Below are 12,398 nucleotides of genomic sequence, written 5' to 3'. Positions count from 1 at the left end.
ATAGGAGTGTAGTATACAAGATCAGAGAAGATGGTGCCTATGTGTTATCTTGTTCTGAAGACTTTAAACCTCCATGCAGAGATGATACTTGGCTAATGTGGTAACAAAACTGCATCAGCACACACGTAGGTCCATTGGTCTCTCCTGTTCCCATCTCCTCTCACAGGACAATAACTGTGCATTTTAATGCAAAATTTTTGGAGATGCTGTGCCTTTAACTTACTGGTGAGAATTTCAGATGTTATGGAAGGTTAATGAAATAATCCTTTTTGATCAGGAATAATTTTCTTGCAGCCCTTAAATCACATCATCTAGAAAACTGCCCCGGGTTCAGACTTCACCTCTTCCTCCTTGCGAAGTCAGAGCAACAAATGGTCTCTTGATAGTAAGCTAGGTAATTAACACCTACAACTTTTTATTCCTCAACACAATCAGGATGGAAAAATGCAGTGGAGCAGACAGATACCAACCTTCAACCCCACTTATGCACTTGACTCTGTCCCGGACTTCCACATTGTAGCCTTCAAAGGACATAAACACACCATCAGGGTGATATGGGGCTCTCTGTGCATAGACTTTGGAATAGCTATGAGAGAATTCAAACCGATCATAGCCATCATACTGAACCACCTTTCCATATACGTCAAAATATTTCTCTACCCAAGTGAATGGAAGAAAGACTTCATTTCCCTCTCGTCTCCCTTTAATTGTATGTTCATCATTTATGAGACAGTCAATTTCTTCATATTTGAGCCCTAACACCTTGCTTCCCCCATTGCTGTTGAAGCTTCCAACAACGGGGGGTGCTTTCTGCTGTTCCTGAGGGAATGCTTCCTCAGACTGTTTGGCCATGTGGTTCGCATAGTTGTTACTCTCAGATGCTGCTGCTCTTTTTTCTAATCCATCCACTCTGAAGCCACTACTCAAGTGCCGTGGAAACTGGATCGCTTTATCGCTGGAACATTTATTCCACAAAAGTACTGTGACCAAAGTGAAGAGTGTACAGATGATAATCAAAGTCTTATAGTTGACCCGAGCTGCCAAGCAACGCATATTCAGACCATACCTATGGAGGCAAGAAGAAAAATTCATGCAAAAACGAACTGCAGACATTTCATAGGATAAGGTTTTTTATTTTTTTTTTACATTGAACCACATTAAGGCAATTTTATTCACTGTAGTAATCTGATCAGATTTAAAATTACTAACTCAAACTTTTCAGCAGAGACAAAACCAAGAGGAGCTTTCCCCTCTTAAAATACATAGCGTGACCCTTTAAAGCAGGTATAGGCTTTCTGTTTGTGACTCTCTTTGTATCTTAGTAATTGTTTCAAAGTCTCTGGGCCAAAAGAAATATCTAATAGTTTCATTTATTAAGTAGTTGGGTCCAAACAACTTAATGCATTATTTTTGTTCCAACAAGTTGGCTGTTTGAAAAAACATAATGGTATTAAGGTAAACACTGACATCCATGTTGCCAAATCCAACAGTGAATTTTTAGTGCTCATCCTACTTGATCTCTCAGCAGCATGAAAAGTCAATGACTCTTTCCTACCAGAAACACTTTCTTCTCATGGCTTCTAGGGCACCATATTCTTGTGGTTCTCCTTATATGCCACTAGCTGCTCCTCCTCAGTCATCTCTGATCATTCTTTCTCATCTCCCTGAACCTTAAGTGTTAGTGTGCTTTAGGGTCTCGGTCCTCACACTTTTTTATCTCTATTCACTCCTGTGATCTCACACACTCTCATGGCTTTAAATATACTTTATATGCTGACTACTTCTAAAATTCCATCTCTAAGCCAGACCTTTCTTCAGAACTACAGACACATGTATCTAAGTGCCAATACAAGCAACTGACATCTTTACTTGGAGGTCAGATGGACTTCTGTAACATCTAAAATAACTCCCAGTCTTTCCCCCCATTCCATTTCTCTTTTCCTCCTGTTCAGACCAGAAACCTCTACTCCTTTTTTGATCACCTCATATCCAATCAGTCAGGAAATGTTGTTGGCTCTACCTTCAAATAAAACCTAGAATCTGACCTCTTTCCCCCAACTCCACAATTACCACCACATCCGAGCCACTGTCATCTTTTACTTGGAATACTGCCGTGATGTCCAATTTGGTCTCCTTATTTCTACCCTTGCTCTACTATTCTACCCCCAAGTCTATTCTCAACAATAACCATTAGAATGATGCTTTTATATATAAGCCAGACCATGTCACTCCAGTCATTATGGAAGAAGAATCTGATGCTGTTGCCCCAGCTGGCCATATGGTGTATCAGCCAGCTGTGACTGCAATTAAAAAATAGTCCTCAACTGCCTGTTGCTGGGGGTCATTGGGAACTATGGAAAATTACGGAATCGGTCTCCTTGTTTGCTATAGTAGCTCTATAATTTATTTTATGGTATAAATCCATGTCTACTTACTTTACTGTCTCTAATTCTTCATCCTCTTTTTCCCCCTCAATAAACCCTTTTGTAAGCAGTGAGATTTAAAAAAAAAAAAAACAAACCCCCAAATGAAAATGTTGAGTGAAATATTACACAATAATTTTCCATTTTTTAAAGAAAGCTGATGGTAAAGTGTAATTCTCTATGTATTGTAAGCTTATACCCAATGTGGGGCTTGAACTCATGACCTCCAAGATCAAGAGTTGCAGGCTCTACAGACTGACCCAGCCAGGCATCCCTCACTCATTTCTTTTAATTCCAAGACAAGGTACCTTAGAGTTCTTGTATGTCTAAAAAGCCCTTCAGGCTGCTCTTACCTTTGATTAACAGTTTGGCAAGATACAGAATCCCCGGTTATATATTATTTTCTCTTGAAAAGTTGTAGGTAATGTTTTATTGTCTTAAAGCATTAAGAGAATTACTGATGACTTGATTTCAGTCTGATACTTGTCACTTTGTACATGGTTTTCCTCTGGATCTTTGTCCTTGGAATTCAGCTTCCCAGAAGGAAGTACATTATATTTGATTCACTATTTCTGCACTTGCTGTGCCCTATTGATCTGAAAACTTGTGTTCTCTTATTCTTGTTTAATGAGTATAGTATCTTCCTGCAGCCCTGAGTATAACAGAGTTCAATTCTTGTTAGGTTCTCTCTGATTAGCTCTATTTTCTCCAGTAGTAATTTTTCTGATTATCTGAGTCTCTCATGCCATCAGTTTTCCTCACATCCCTGGTGATCTTGGTTGCTCATTTGTATTTACATCTGAATGACCCATTAGCCAATACAGATTTCCTCTACCATTGTGCAGATGGTCTGATTTTTGCCTAGACTGTCCCCTGAGGACTCTGTGTGGGTAGGTATAGGCTGACTGGCAGTATTCCTTTAGGGTGCATGAGTGGGAGCCAGCAGGCCCTCAAAATGCAAAAATGATGGAGTTTTTCTTTTGTTCTGGAGACATAACTTATACTCTAGAAGCCTTAGCTTTGCCCAGCTTCTCTAAGGAACTCTGCTTGATGTTTTGCTTGGGGTTCATGCCTGTTATCAACAGTCCAAGTGCAGGGATGAGAATGGTATAGGGAGATGAGAGGGTAGAGCTGTACCTTCTAGTACTTGAATAGAGATCCAGAAATCTGTTCAGTTATCACTCTTTCGTAGTCTTCCTCCTTACTGTTACTGGTTTCTTCATTTCTTATTTCTATACATTTTATTTCAGTAGGGCATCAGGAGGGAAAAAGGCAAAGACAGGGTTTGATCCATCTGGGAAATCTTACACCGATTTAAGAGCCAGAATCCAGTAACACTTTTATCATCTGCATTATGACTATGAGAAAATGTTTTGAATGCTAAAAAACCAAAGCGTGGTACAAGGAAACCTGCAGAAGTCATACATTTAAAAAGGATTTCCTTATATTGCAGTACAGACAAACCAATAACACTAAACAGTATTTATTTAAAAAAAGCAATCCTTCTTTAAGCATTCCTTAAAAACACTTATGTGTTAACATTTGAATCATTTGTTAGCTATACCTAACATTTAGATCAATTAAAATAGAAATATAAAGAGTTTTGTCCCATTTTGAGAGGTGCCCTTCCTCCATGACTCAAATGAAAACAAACCTGCTTATGGAACTATACTACCAATATAATGAGCACATGATGGGAAAGTAAAGAAAAATGAAAATGAAAAGCTTTCATTTCAAAAATGAAAATGAAAAGCTTTTTTACAAAAAGAAATGATGGCTTCTTAGAGAAATAGATGATTTCTCTAAAGTCTAGGGCCTTGTTATGCCAGAAAATAAAGAAAACTTTCAAACATCAATGAGATCATAATCCAGGGGATCAAAAAAGCAGCAGGATATATAGAAAATGAGATTGGAAACACTGGTAATTACTGAAGCTGAAAGATATGTTGAATGTTCACTACATTATTCTCTATATTTTGTTTGAGTATTTCTTTTGCTTTCTTAATTTCTTAATGCTTAATTTTATGCTTAATGCTTAATTAATGCTTAATGCTTAATCTTTCTTAATTTCTTAATGCTTTAATTAAAAACATAGGTATCGCAGCAAAAAGATACAAGAATCAGCCTGACAGATCCTTTTCCCCATAAGTCAAAGTTGTAAGAATTATGACTGATGTTGACTGAAATACACTAAAACAATCAAAATCCATGAGTCTACAATAATACTTAAAAAAAGAGAACCAGAAAAACAAATCAAAAGAGAAAATCAAAACAAACCAAAAACCAACCTTATATCATCTTCTGACTGAGATGGTTAAAACTGGTAACTAAGTGAAATTATTTATTTATCTATCTGGTAGGTCTTTTTAAGGGAACAAACCAATAGCTCCAGATGATAAATAATTCCTGTTACAGGAGAAGGGTGGTTAATGATGTAAAAGAAAAATGGTAAAAATATCAGAAAACTAGCATTATGTGATTCCTCATGAAATTTACTAATTTAGACAAGCATTATATTCAGGTATATGTTTGATAGGGACCTAGAGATTCATACTGTGCTAAGTTACACCAAATATATTATTTTCTAGTAGTAAGATTAAAAAGCTGAAACTCTACAATGAAGGGATCCTATTCATTACCCTAATTCAGTGTTCAAATTCAGTCTCATTAATGGTGACTCATCTAGATACTGTGTTTTTTGATGAGTTAAAATAAAAAGTAAATAACATATCATATATCCCAGCCAAAAATGTTTAATATGGATCCCTGAGGCCTTACAATTTGACTTTTAATTAATAGGAAATACAAGAGATAGAGGAACAAGTTAAATGCAGACGCATCCAGACACATCTTTTTCAAGATTTATTTATTTATTTGAGAAAGAGAAGGAGTGAGCAAGTGTGCATGTCAGTTGGGGGAAGGACAGAAGGAAAGGGAGAGAGAATCCTCAAGCAGACTCCCGCTGAGCACAGAGCTGGATGCAGAGCTCCATCCCAGGACCTTGAGATCATGACCTGAGCCAAAACCAAGAGATGGCCACTTAACTGACTGAGTCACCTAGGTACCCATCAACCAGACACATCTAGAAGGCAAGACATCCTGCAGGAGAGCTGGCCCTGTCCCCTCAATAAGTCAGTGGTATGAAAAGAAGAAGGGGACTAGGTCAGATTTTTTTTTCCCAGAGACTTATTAGGGCATAGGACAACCAGATGTGAGACGTGGTCCTCCACTGGGAAATGTGACTGTGGACTTGAAGACGGAAGGACGTAGAGAGGCTGTTAATTGAAAAAAAGAGGCACAAACACACTAGAATGATCTCACTTTAGTAAAACAACACACACATTTCCCATATTTACTGGGTTTTAAAAATCATTAAAATAGAAAATTAGGTCAAAGTCACCTTTGTTAAAATATTAGAGGAAAGGTAAATTTTAAGTTTAAAATGTCTACAAATATTTAGTTTTCAAAATATAGGAGAAACAAGGATGGGAAAAAAAGAAAACTCTGAGTATTGACATGCACTATTAACTACCAAGTAGGTTTATTTAAAGGTAAACATGATAGTTTTATTATAATGTTGCTCAAATTGTAGAAAACTAACCAGAAACTTTCAGAAAGTAGACTGTACTGACATTTTGCTAGTACAGTAACAACAGGACCTGTAACAGACCAAACCAGGGTTTTCTGCTGAGTAGTGATAAGCTTCCTACTTACTTTAAAGCTTTTGCCACATCTGTAAACCAGATTAACCTTTCAAGTTAAAAAAAAGTTTTAAAAAATCAGTAAATTCAAAAACCTTGAAACCTCATGTACTGTAGACCCTAAAGATTTACTTCATTAGAAACATAATCCAATAAAAATTGATTTTAGTATCTTTAGAGCTCTAAAACAGAAAATAACATTCAGTAAGTATCCTAAAGAAACTGTGGAATAATTTCTTTGCAGAAATGGTTAAAAATGAGGGCAAGCAAAATATAAATTAGTTATCCTTTGGGAAAGCAAACTGATCTCTTCTAAAATGCTTTGCATCTCAAAAAACTGTGGCGTAGATACTTTTACTTCCCAAATTCACTTTTCTAACTGAATATTTCAAGTCACTAAGTCAAAACATTAAATCATGGATATCACCCTGAGTTTTTAAACTATGAAGATCATATTACAGTTAAGAACATTTAAATAAATTCATAAAAGATTTCATTGAAAGAAACTTCTTTCCGTGATTAAGTAGACCACGGCTTACTTGATCATTATTTTCTCTTATTTACTTATGTATCTGACAATCTGTATTTCTTATAATGCTTTGGTACCAAATAAACAGAAAAGTAGTTGTGCAATATTTACTCAAACTGACTGACAGGTTCAATCAGCATCTATTCGGTACCTATTCCTGTCCCTAAAGGCCAGATTATTGGGAAATATGCACATAAAAACAATAACGCTGAGACAAGAATTGTAAAAAAGTTACATACGATATGCTATGACACACAGAGAAGGAACTCTCCCTTAATTTTTTAAGGTGTTAAGGAAAGCTTCAAGGTGGAATGAATACACACTGACAACTAAGCATGCTCCCAAATCAGGTATCTGCACTTGCCATGCCCTCTGCCTAGCACTGTTTCCCCAGATAGCCACTTGGCTTGCTCCCTTACTTCTTCAGGTCACTGCTTAAGTGTGAATTTATCAGAGAGGCCTTCCTTCCCTGACCACCCTATCTAAAACAGTATGTCTCACCCCAGCATCCTCTCTGGTCTTTACTCAGCTTTATACTTCTTCATAGCATTTACCACACTTGGTATTATACATATTTAGCTTATTATCTGTCTCTAATCCACTAGAATCTAAGCTCCGTGAGGACTGGAATTTTGCTTCTCCTGGTCACTACCGGATCCCCAGTACCTAGAAATGTGTCTAGTTCATAGTAGGCATTCAATAAAGATTTGTTGAAAGTATGCAATTTTATTTTATTTAAAGATTTTATTTATTCATTTGAGAGGAGACAAAACTGGGGTGAGGGACAGAGGGAGAGGGGCAAGCAGACTCCCTGCTGAGTGACGTGGGGGCTGGATCCCATGACTCTGAGATCACGACCTGATCTGAAATCAGAGTGCGACAATTAACTGACCGAGCTGCCCAGGCACCCCAAGTATGCAATTTTAACAAATAATAGCTTTGTTTTCCTTCCTGTATTTGGGTATGCTGAAATCATAATCCAAATAAAAATGAACTTAACTGAGACAACAGAATATGGACTGTGATGCTGTGTATTAGCCAACTCGTTAAAATAGATTTACAATTTAATTATTGCTGTTAGAAATGTTCCATCTGTTTACTGCTTGATAGACCAAGACTTAAATTACACAGTCAAACGGTTGAGTACTCTGTGATAGCTCTGACATAATAGAGAAATGCCTACTATTTTTGGTGGTCAGGACTCTTCCAGGAATGTAAAACAAATAGTATTCTCATTATGAAGACAAGATGAGAAGGTAACTTTGCTATCCCATTTTTTTTTCAAATATTAAAGTTAAAATAATCTATGCTACAACTGGCTCACAATGCTTCAAATAAGGTTATATTTCTAGGCAAACACCCTGAAGAAATTGAGTAGGGGATATAGAGTACACAGGCATATGTCAGAGATACTGCAGGTTAGGTTCCAGAACACTGTAATAAACCAAGTATCACAATACAACAAGTAAAATAATTTTTTAGTTTCCCAGTGCATGTGAGTTTGAGTACACTGTTAATAGACGAATATGCTTAGTAGACTACAATGTAGTTTGTTAAGTATACAACAGCATCATGTCTAAAAAGCCATGTACATACCTCAATTTTAAGACACTTTATTGCTAAAAAATGCTAACCATCAGCTAACCATCATATAAGCTTTCGATGAGTCATAATCTTTGCTGGTGGAGGGTCTTGCCTTGATGTTGATGGCTGCTGACTGGTCAGGATGGTGGGTGCTGAAGGCTGGGGTGGCTGTGACAATTTCTTAAAATAAGACAACAGTGAAGTTCACATCAATTGACTCTCCCTTTCACAAATGATTTCTCTGCAGCATGTGATGCTTTTGATAGCATTGCCCCACAGAACTCCTTTCAAAACTGGAGCCAATCTTCTCAAACCCTTTTGCTGCTCTATCAACTAACTTTATGTCATATTCTAAATCATTTGTTGTCGTTTCTTCACCAATGTCAACAATCTTCACCAGAGTTGATTCCATTTAAGAAACTACCTTTTTGCTTATCCATAAGAAGCAACTCCTCATCTGTTACAGTTTTATCATGAGATTGTCACAATTCAGTCCCATCTACAGGCTCCACTTCTAATTCCAGTTCTCTTGCTATTTCTGCCACATCTGCAGTTACTTCCTTAAGTCTTGAACCTCTCAAAGTCCTCCATGAGGGATGGAAAACACTTCTTCCAAACTCCTGTTAATGTTGGTGTTTTGACCTTCCCCATGAATCATGAGTACTCTTAATCCCATTTAGAAAGCTAAATTCTTTCCAGAAGGTTTTCAATTTACTTTGCCCATATCCATCAGAGGAATCACTACCTATGGCAGCTATAGCTTTATGAAATGTATTTAACTTTTTTTTTTTTTTTTAAAGGGAGAGAGAGATAGATCATGGGGTGTAAGAAGCAGGGCAGGGGCAGAGAGAGGGACAGAGAGAATTATAAGCAGGCTCCATGCCCAACATGGAGCCCAACTCAGGGCTCGATTTCCGGACTCTGAGATAATGACCTAGGCCAAACGTCAACACTTAAGCTCAGAGTCAGACACTTAACTAATTGAGCCATCCAGGAGCCCCTGAAATGTATTTCTTAAAATAATAAGACCAGGAAGTTGAAATTCCTCTTGATCCATGGGCTATAGAACAGTTGTGTTTGCAGGCATAAAAACATTAACCTCATTGTACACCTCCATCAGAGCTTTTGGGTGACCAGGTGCATTCTCAGTGAACAGTAATATTTTGAAAGGAATCTTTTTTTCCTCCCCAAACAGTAGGTCTCAACAGTGGGCTTAAAAATAAAATTCAGTAAATTGTGTTGTAAACAGATGTGCTGTGATCAAGCTTTGTTGTTCCATTTAGAGCACAGGCAGAGGACATTTAGCTAATTCTTAAGGCCCCTAGGATTTTCGTAATGGTAAATGACTATTGGCTTTAACTTTAAGTCACCAGCTGCATTAGCTCCTAAGCAGTCAGCCAGCCAGTCAAGGTCAGGCATTGACTTCTCTCTAGCTATGAAAGTCTGAGATAGCATCTTCTTCGTATAAGGCTGTTTCATCAATATTGAAAACCTGTTGTCTAGTATAACCACTTTCATTAATTATCTTAGCTAGATCTTCTGGGTAACTTGCTGCAGCTTCCGTATCAAGACTTGCTGCTTGACCTTGCACTTCTATGTTATGGATACAGCTTCTTTCCTTACATGTCATGAACCAACCTTTCCTAGCTTCAGACTTCTCTTTTGCAGCATCATCATCTCTCAGCCTATGTAGAACTGCAGAGAGTTAGGCCTTCCTCTGGATTAAGCTGTGGTTTAAGGAAACGTTGTAGCTGGTTTGATCTTTAATCCAGACCACTAAAACTTTCTCCATATCAGCAATAAGGCTATATTACTTCTTATCACTTGTATGTTCACTGGAGTAGCACTTTTAACTTTCTTCAAGAACTTTTCCTTTGCATTCACAGCTTGGTTGACTTGTTTGGCACAAGAGGTCTAGGTTTTGGCCTGTCTCTGCTTACTGAGCTTAACTTCTAGCTTTTAAAATGAGAGACATATGACTGTTACTTTCACTTGAAAACTTAGACATTGCAGGGTTTTAACTGACCTAATTTTGATATTGTTGTTTTAGTGAATAGGGAGACCCAAGGAGAGGAAGAAGGAATGGCCAGTTCGTGGAGCAGTCAGAACATATGCAACATTTATCAACTAAGTTTGCTGTGTTATATGGACATGGTACATGGAGCCCCAAAACAATTACAATAATAACATCAAAGATCACGGATCACAGATCACCATAATAAACTAAAACAATTTAAGATACTGTGAGAGTCACCAAAATGTAACCCAGACACAAGAAGTAAGCAAATGCTATTGGGAAAGTGGCACACATAGACTTCCTCAACACAGGGTTACCACAAACTTTCATTTAAACAAACAAACAAACTGCAATATAAATGAAGGGCAAAAAAATGAAACACAGTAAAATGAGGTATGCCTGTATTATATGATTCACATTTTACAGATGAAGGGACTAGGATATAATAGCCCACAAGAGAGTCACTATAGACAGGGACAAAGTCAAGACAGGTGAGAACTTAAATGTGGTTAAAAATTGTGTTTCTTTGTATTTTACAGATGATGAAACAAATAGGCTTTGTAATATTAAGTAATTTAACCTAAGGTACATGATGTTCACTTGAAATTTTAACTCATTTGTTTGACTCCAAACACTGTGCTCTGATGTGCCATAAAGTATCTTTGACCAGTTACATATTATATTTCAGAAGCAGAATACTATCCTTCCCCAGAAGATATTCTAATTTGTAACAGGTTACCAGTTTGTGAATTGGACTCACCATCAATGATCTTATTTTAGACACAGTTGAATTTTTACCATGAATCTACAGCCCACATTGATACACAGTATTAGGAAATAGTATTTAGGAAATAACATTTCCTAAAAACACAATTTTAGGAAAAGTTACCTAGTTATTCTAAAAATTTACTGATATTTCTGAATGAAGGTACTGGAATTTTAAAGTTTTCTTCAAACAGTATAATTATTTGACATTAATATTAGAAAAGAATCATAATTATGAATATACATGTATATATATCATCCAATAAAGATACCTGCTCTCCACATGTATTCAAATAATTAAGCCCTTGCAAATAGGATCTCCGGAGCCCCACAAATCCAGCAACAGCTTACAAATGCATTACAATACCTCATTTCTGCTAATAATTATTGTTATGTACTGGGATAACTTATCCAAGCAAAACCTTTCTCTAGAGATAAAAATGGAACATAATAACAATTTCATTAGTCCATGTTAATTTAAGGCTTTGAGAATAATGTATTGGTGTCCTAAAAACACCAATGCTGCAGTATATAAGGAAAATAACTAGAATTAATATAAGAAATGAGAGTATAAAAAAAAGTAGAATCTTAAGTAAAAAGTTTTTTATTCCACGACTATCCTTTTATTAGCAATAACAACTGCCACCAAACCAAAAAAAAAAAGAAAAAAAAAGAAAAAGAAAAAGGACGAAAAGAGTAAATTTCTGTTATATAAATGCTTTAACTTTTTTTCCCCTACTTAGTCTTGCATAGAGACTGCCTGTAATTACCTTCAGAATGAAAATTACCTATGACATCAAAGTTCAAATTTATCTGCTCAGTTGCTCAACACAAATATGCTTTGAAGCAAGTTAAACCAATACTTCTGCTTTCTCTGCTATTCTCTTATAAACACATCACTGCCTGAAAAGGAAAAAACAATTAAAATGAAAAACTTTAACCACAGAGATGAAGGAGAACCATCTAATGAAGAATACATTAATCATATAAATAAAAACTAAAAACAGAACTCAGGAGTTGGAAGAAAATAAACTTATGGTACTGTGCTGTATTTGCAAGGAGACCTGAGACCACCCGGCATTTTCTATTAACCCAGAAGCTCACATTCTTTTTCCAATTTTTTTTTATTGAGCTAAAACACATGTAACATAAAATTTACCATCTTAACCATTTTTCAGTGTACAGTTAAGTGGTATTAAATATATTCATAATATTGTGCTACCATCACCAGCATTCATTTCTGTAACTCTTCATCTTGTAAAACTGTAACTCTATCTATGCCCATTAAACAGTAACTCTCTCTCTCTCTCTCTCCACCGGCCCTGGGGCAACCACCATCCTATTTTCTGTGTCTATGATTTTGGTTACTGTAAGTAATT

The 12,398-nt window shown here is 36.5% G+C and overlaps 1 protein-coding gene across 4 annotated transcripts in view; it reads right to left on the bottom strand.

Annotated features, from left to right (window-relative positions):
- Positions 1 to 12,398, bottom strand: part of GLCE (glucuronic acid epimerase) — a 122,657-nt gene that overhangs the window by 13,059 nt on the left and 97,200 nt on the right. For 2 of the 4 annotated variants that reach the window (XM_046009296.1, XM_046009294.1), the window contains one exon: positions 471 to 1,066. The exons of 1 other annotated variant lie outside the window; for it this stretch is intronic. In XM_046009296.1, coding sequence (XP_045865252.1) covers positions 471 to 1,053 — 583 coding nt within the window. In that variant the 5' untranslated portion in view covers positions 1,054 to 1,066. Of the gene's footprint in view, positions 1 to 470; positions 1,067 to 3,560; positions 3,656 to 12,398 lie in introns of all 4 variants that reach the window. One more of the 4 variants, XM_046009295.1, reaches the window with a different exon arrangement.

This window comes from Meles meles, chromosome 6, assembly GCF_922984935.1.
Source record: "Meles meles chromosome 6, mMelMel3.1 paternal haplotype, whole genome shotgun sequence".
Classification (NCBI taxonomy): Eukaryota; Metazoa; Chordata; class Mammalia; order Carnivora; family Mustelidae; genus Meles; species Meles meles.
Note: the sequence above shows the minus strand (reverse complement) of the source record. Positions and strands in the feature narration are given on the sequence as shown.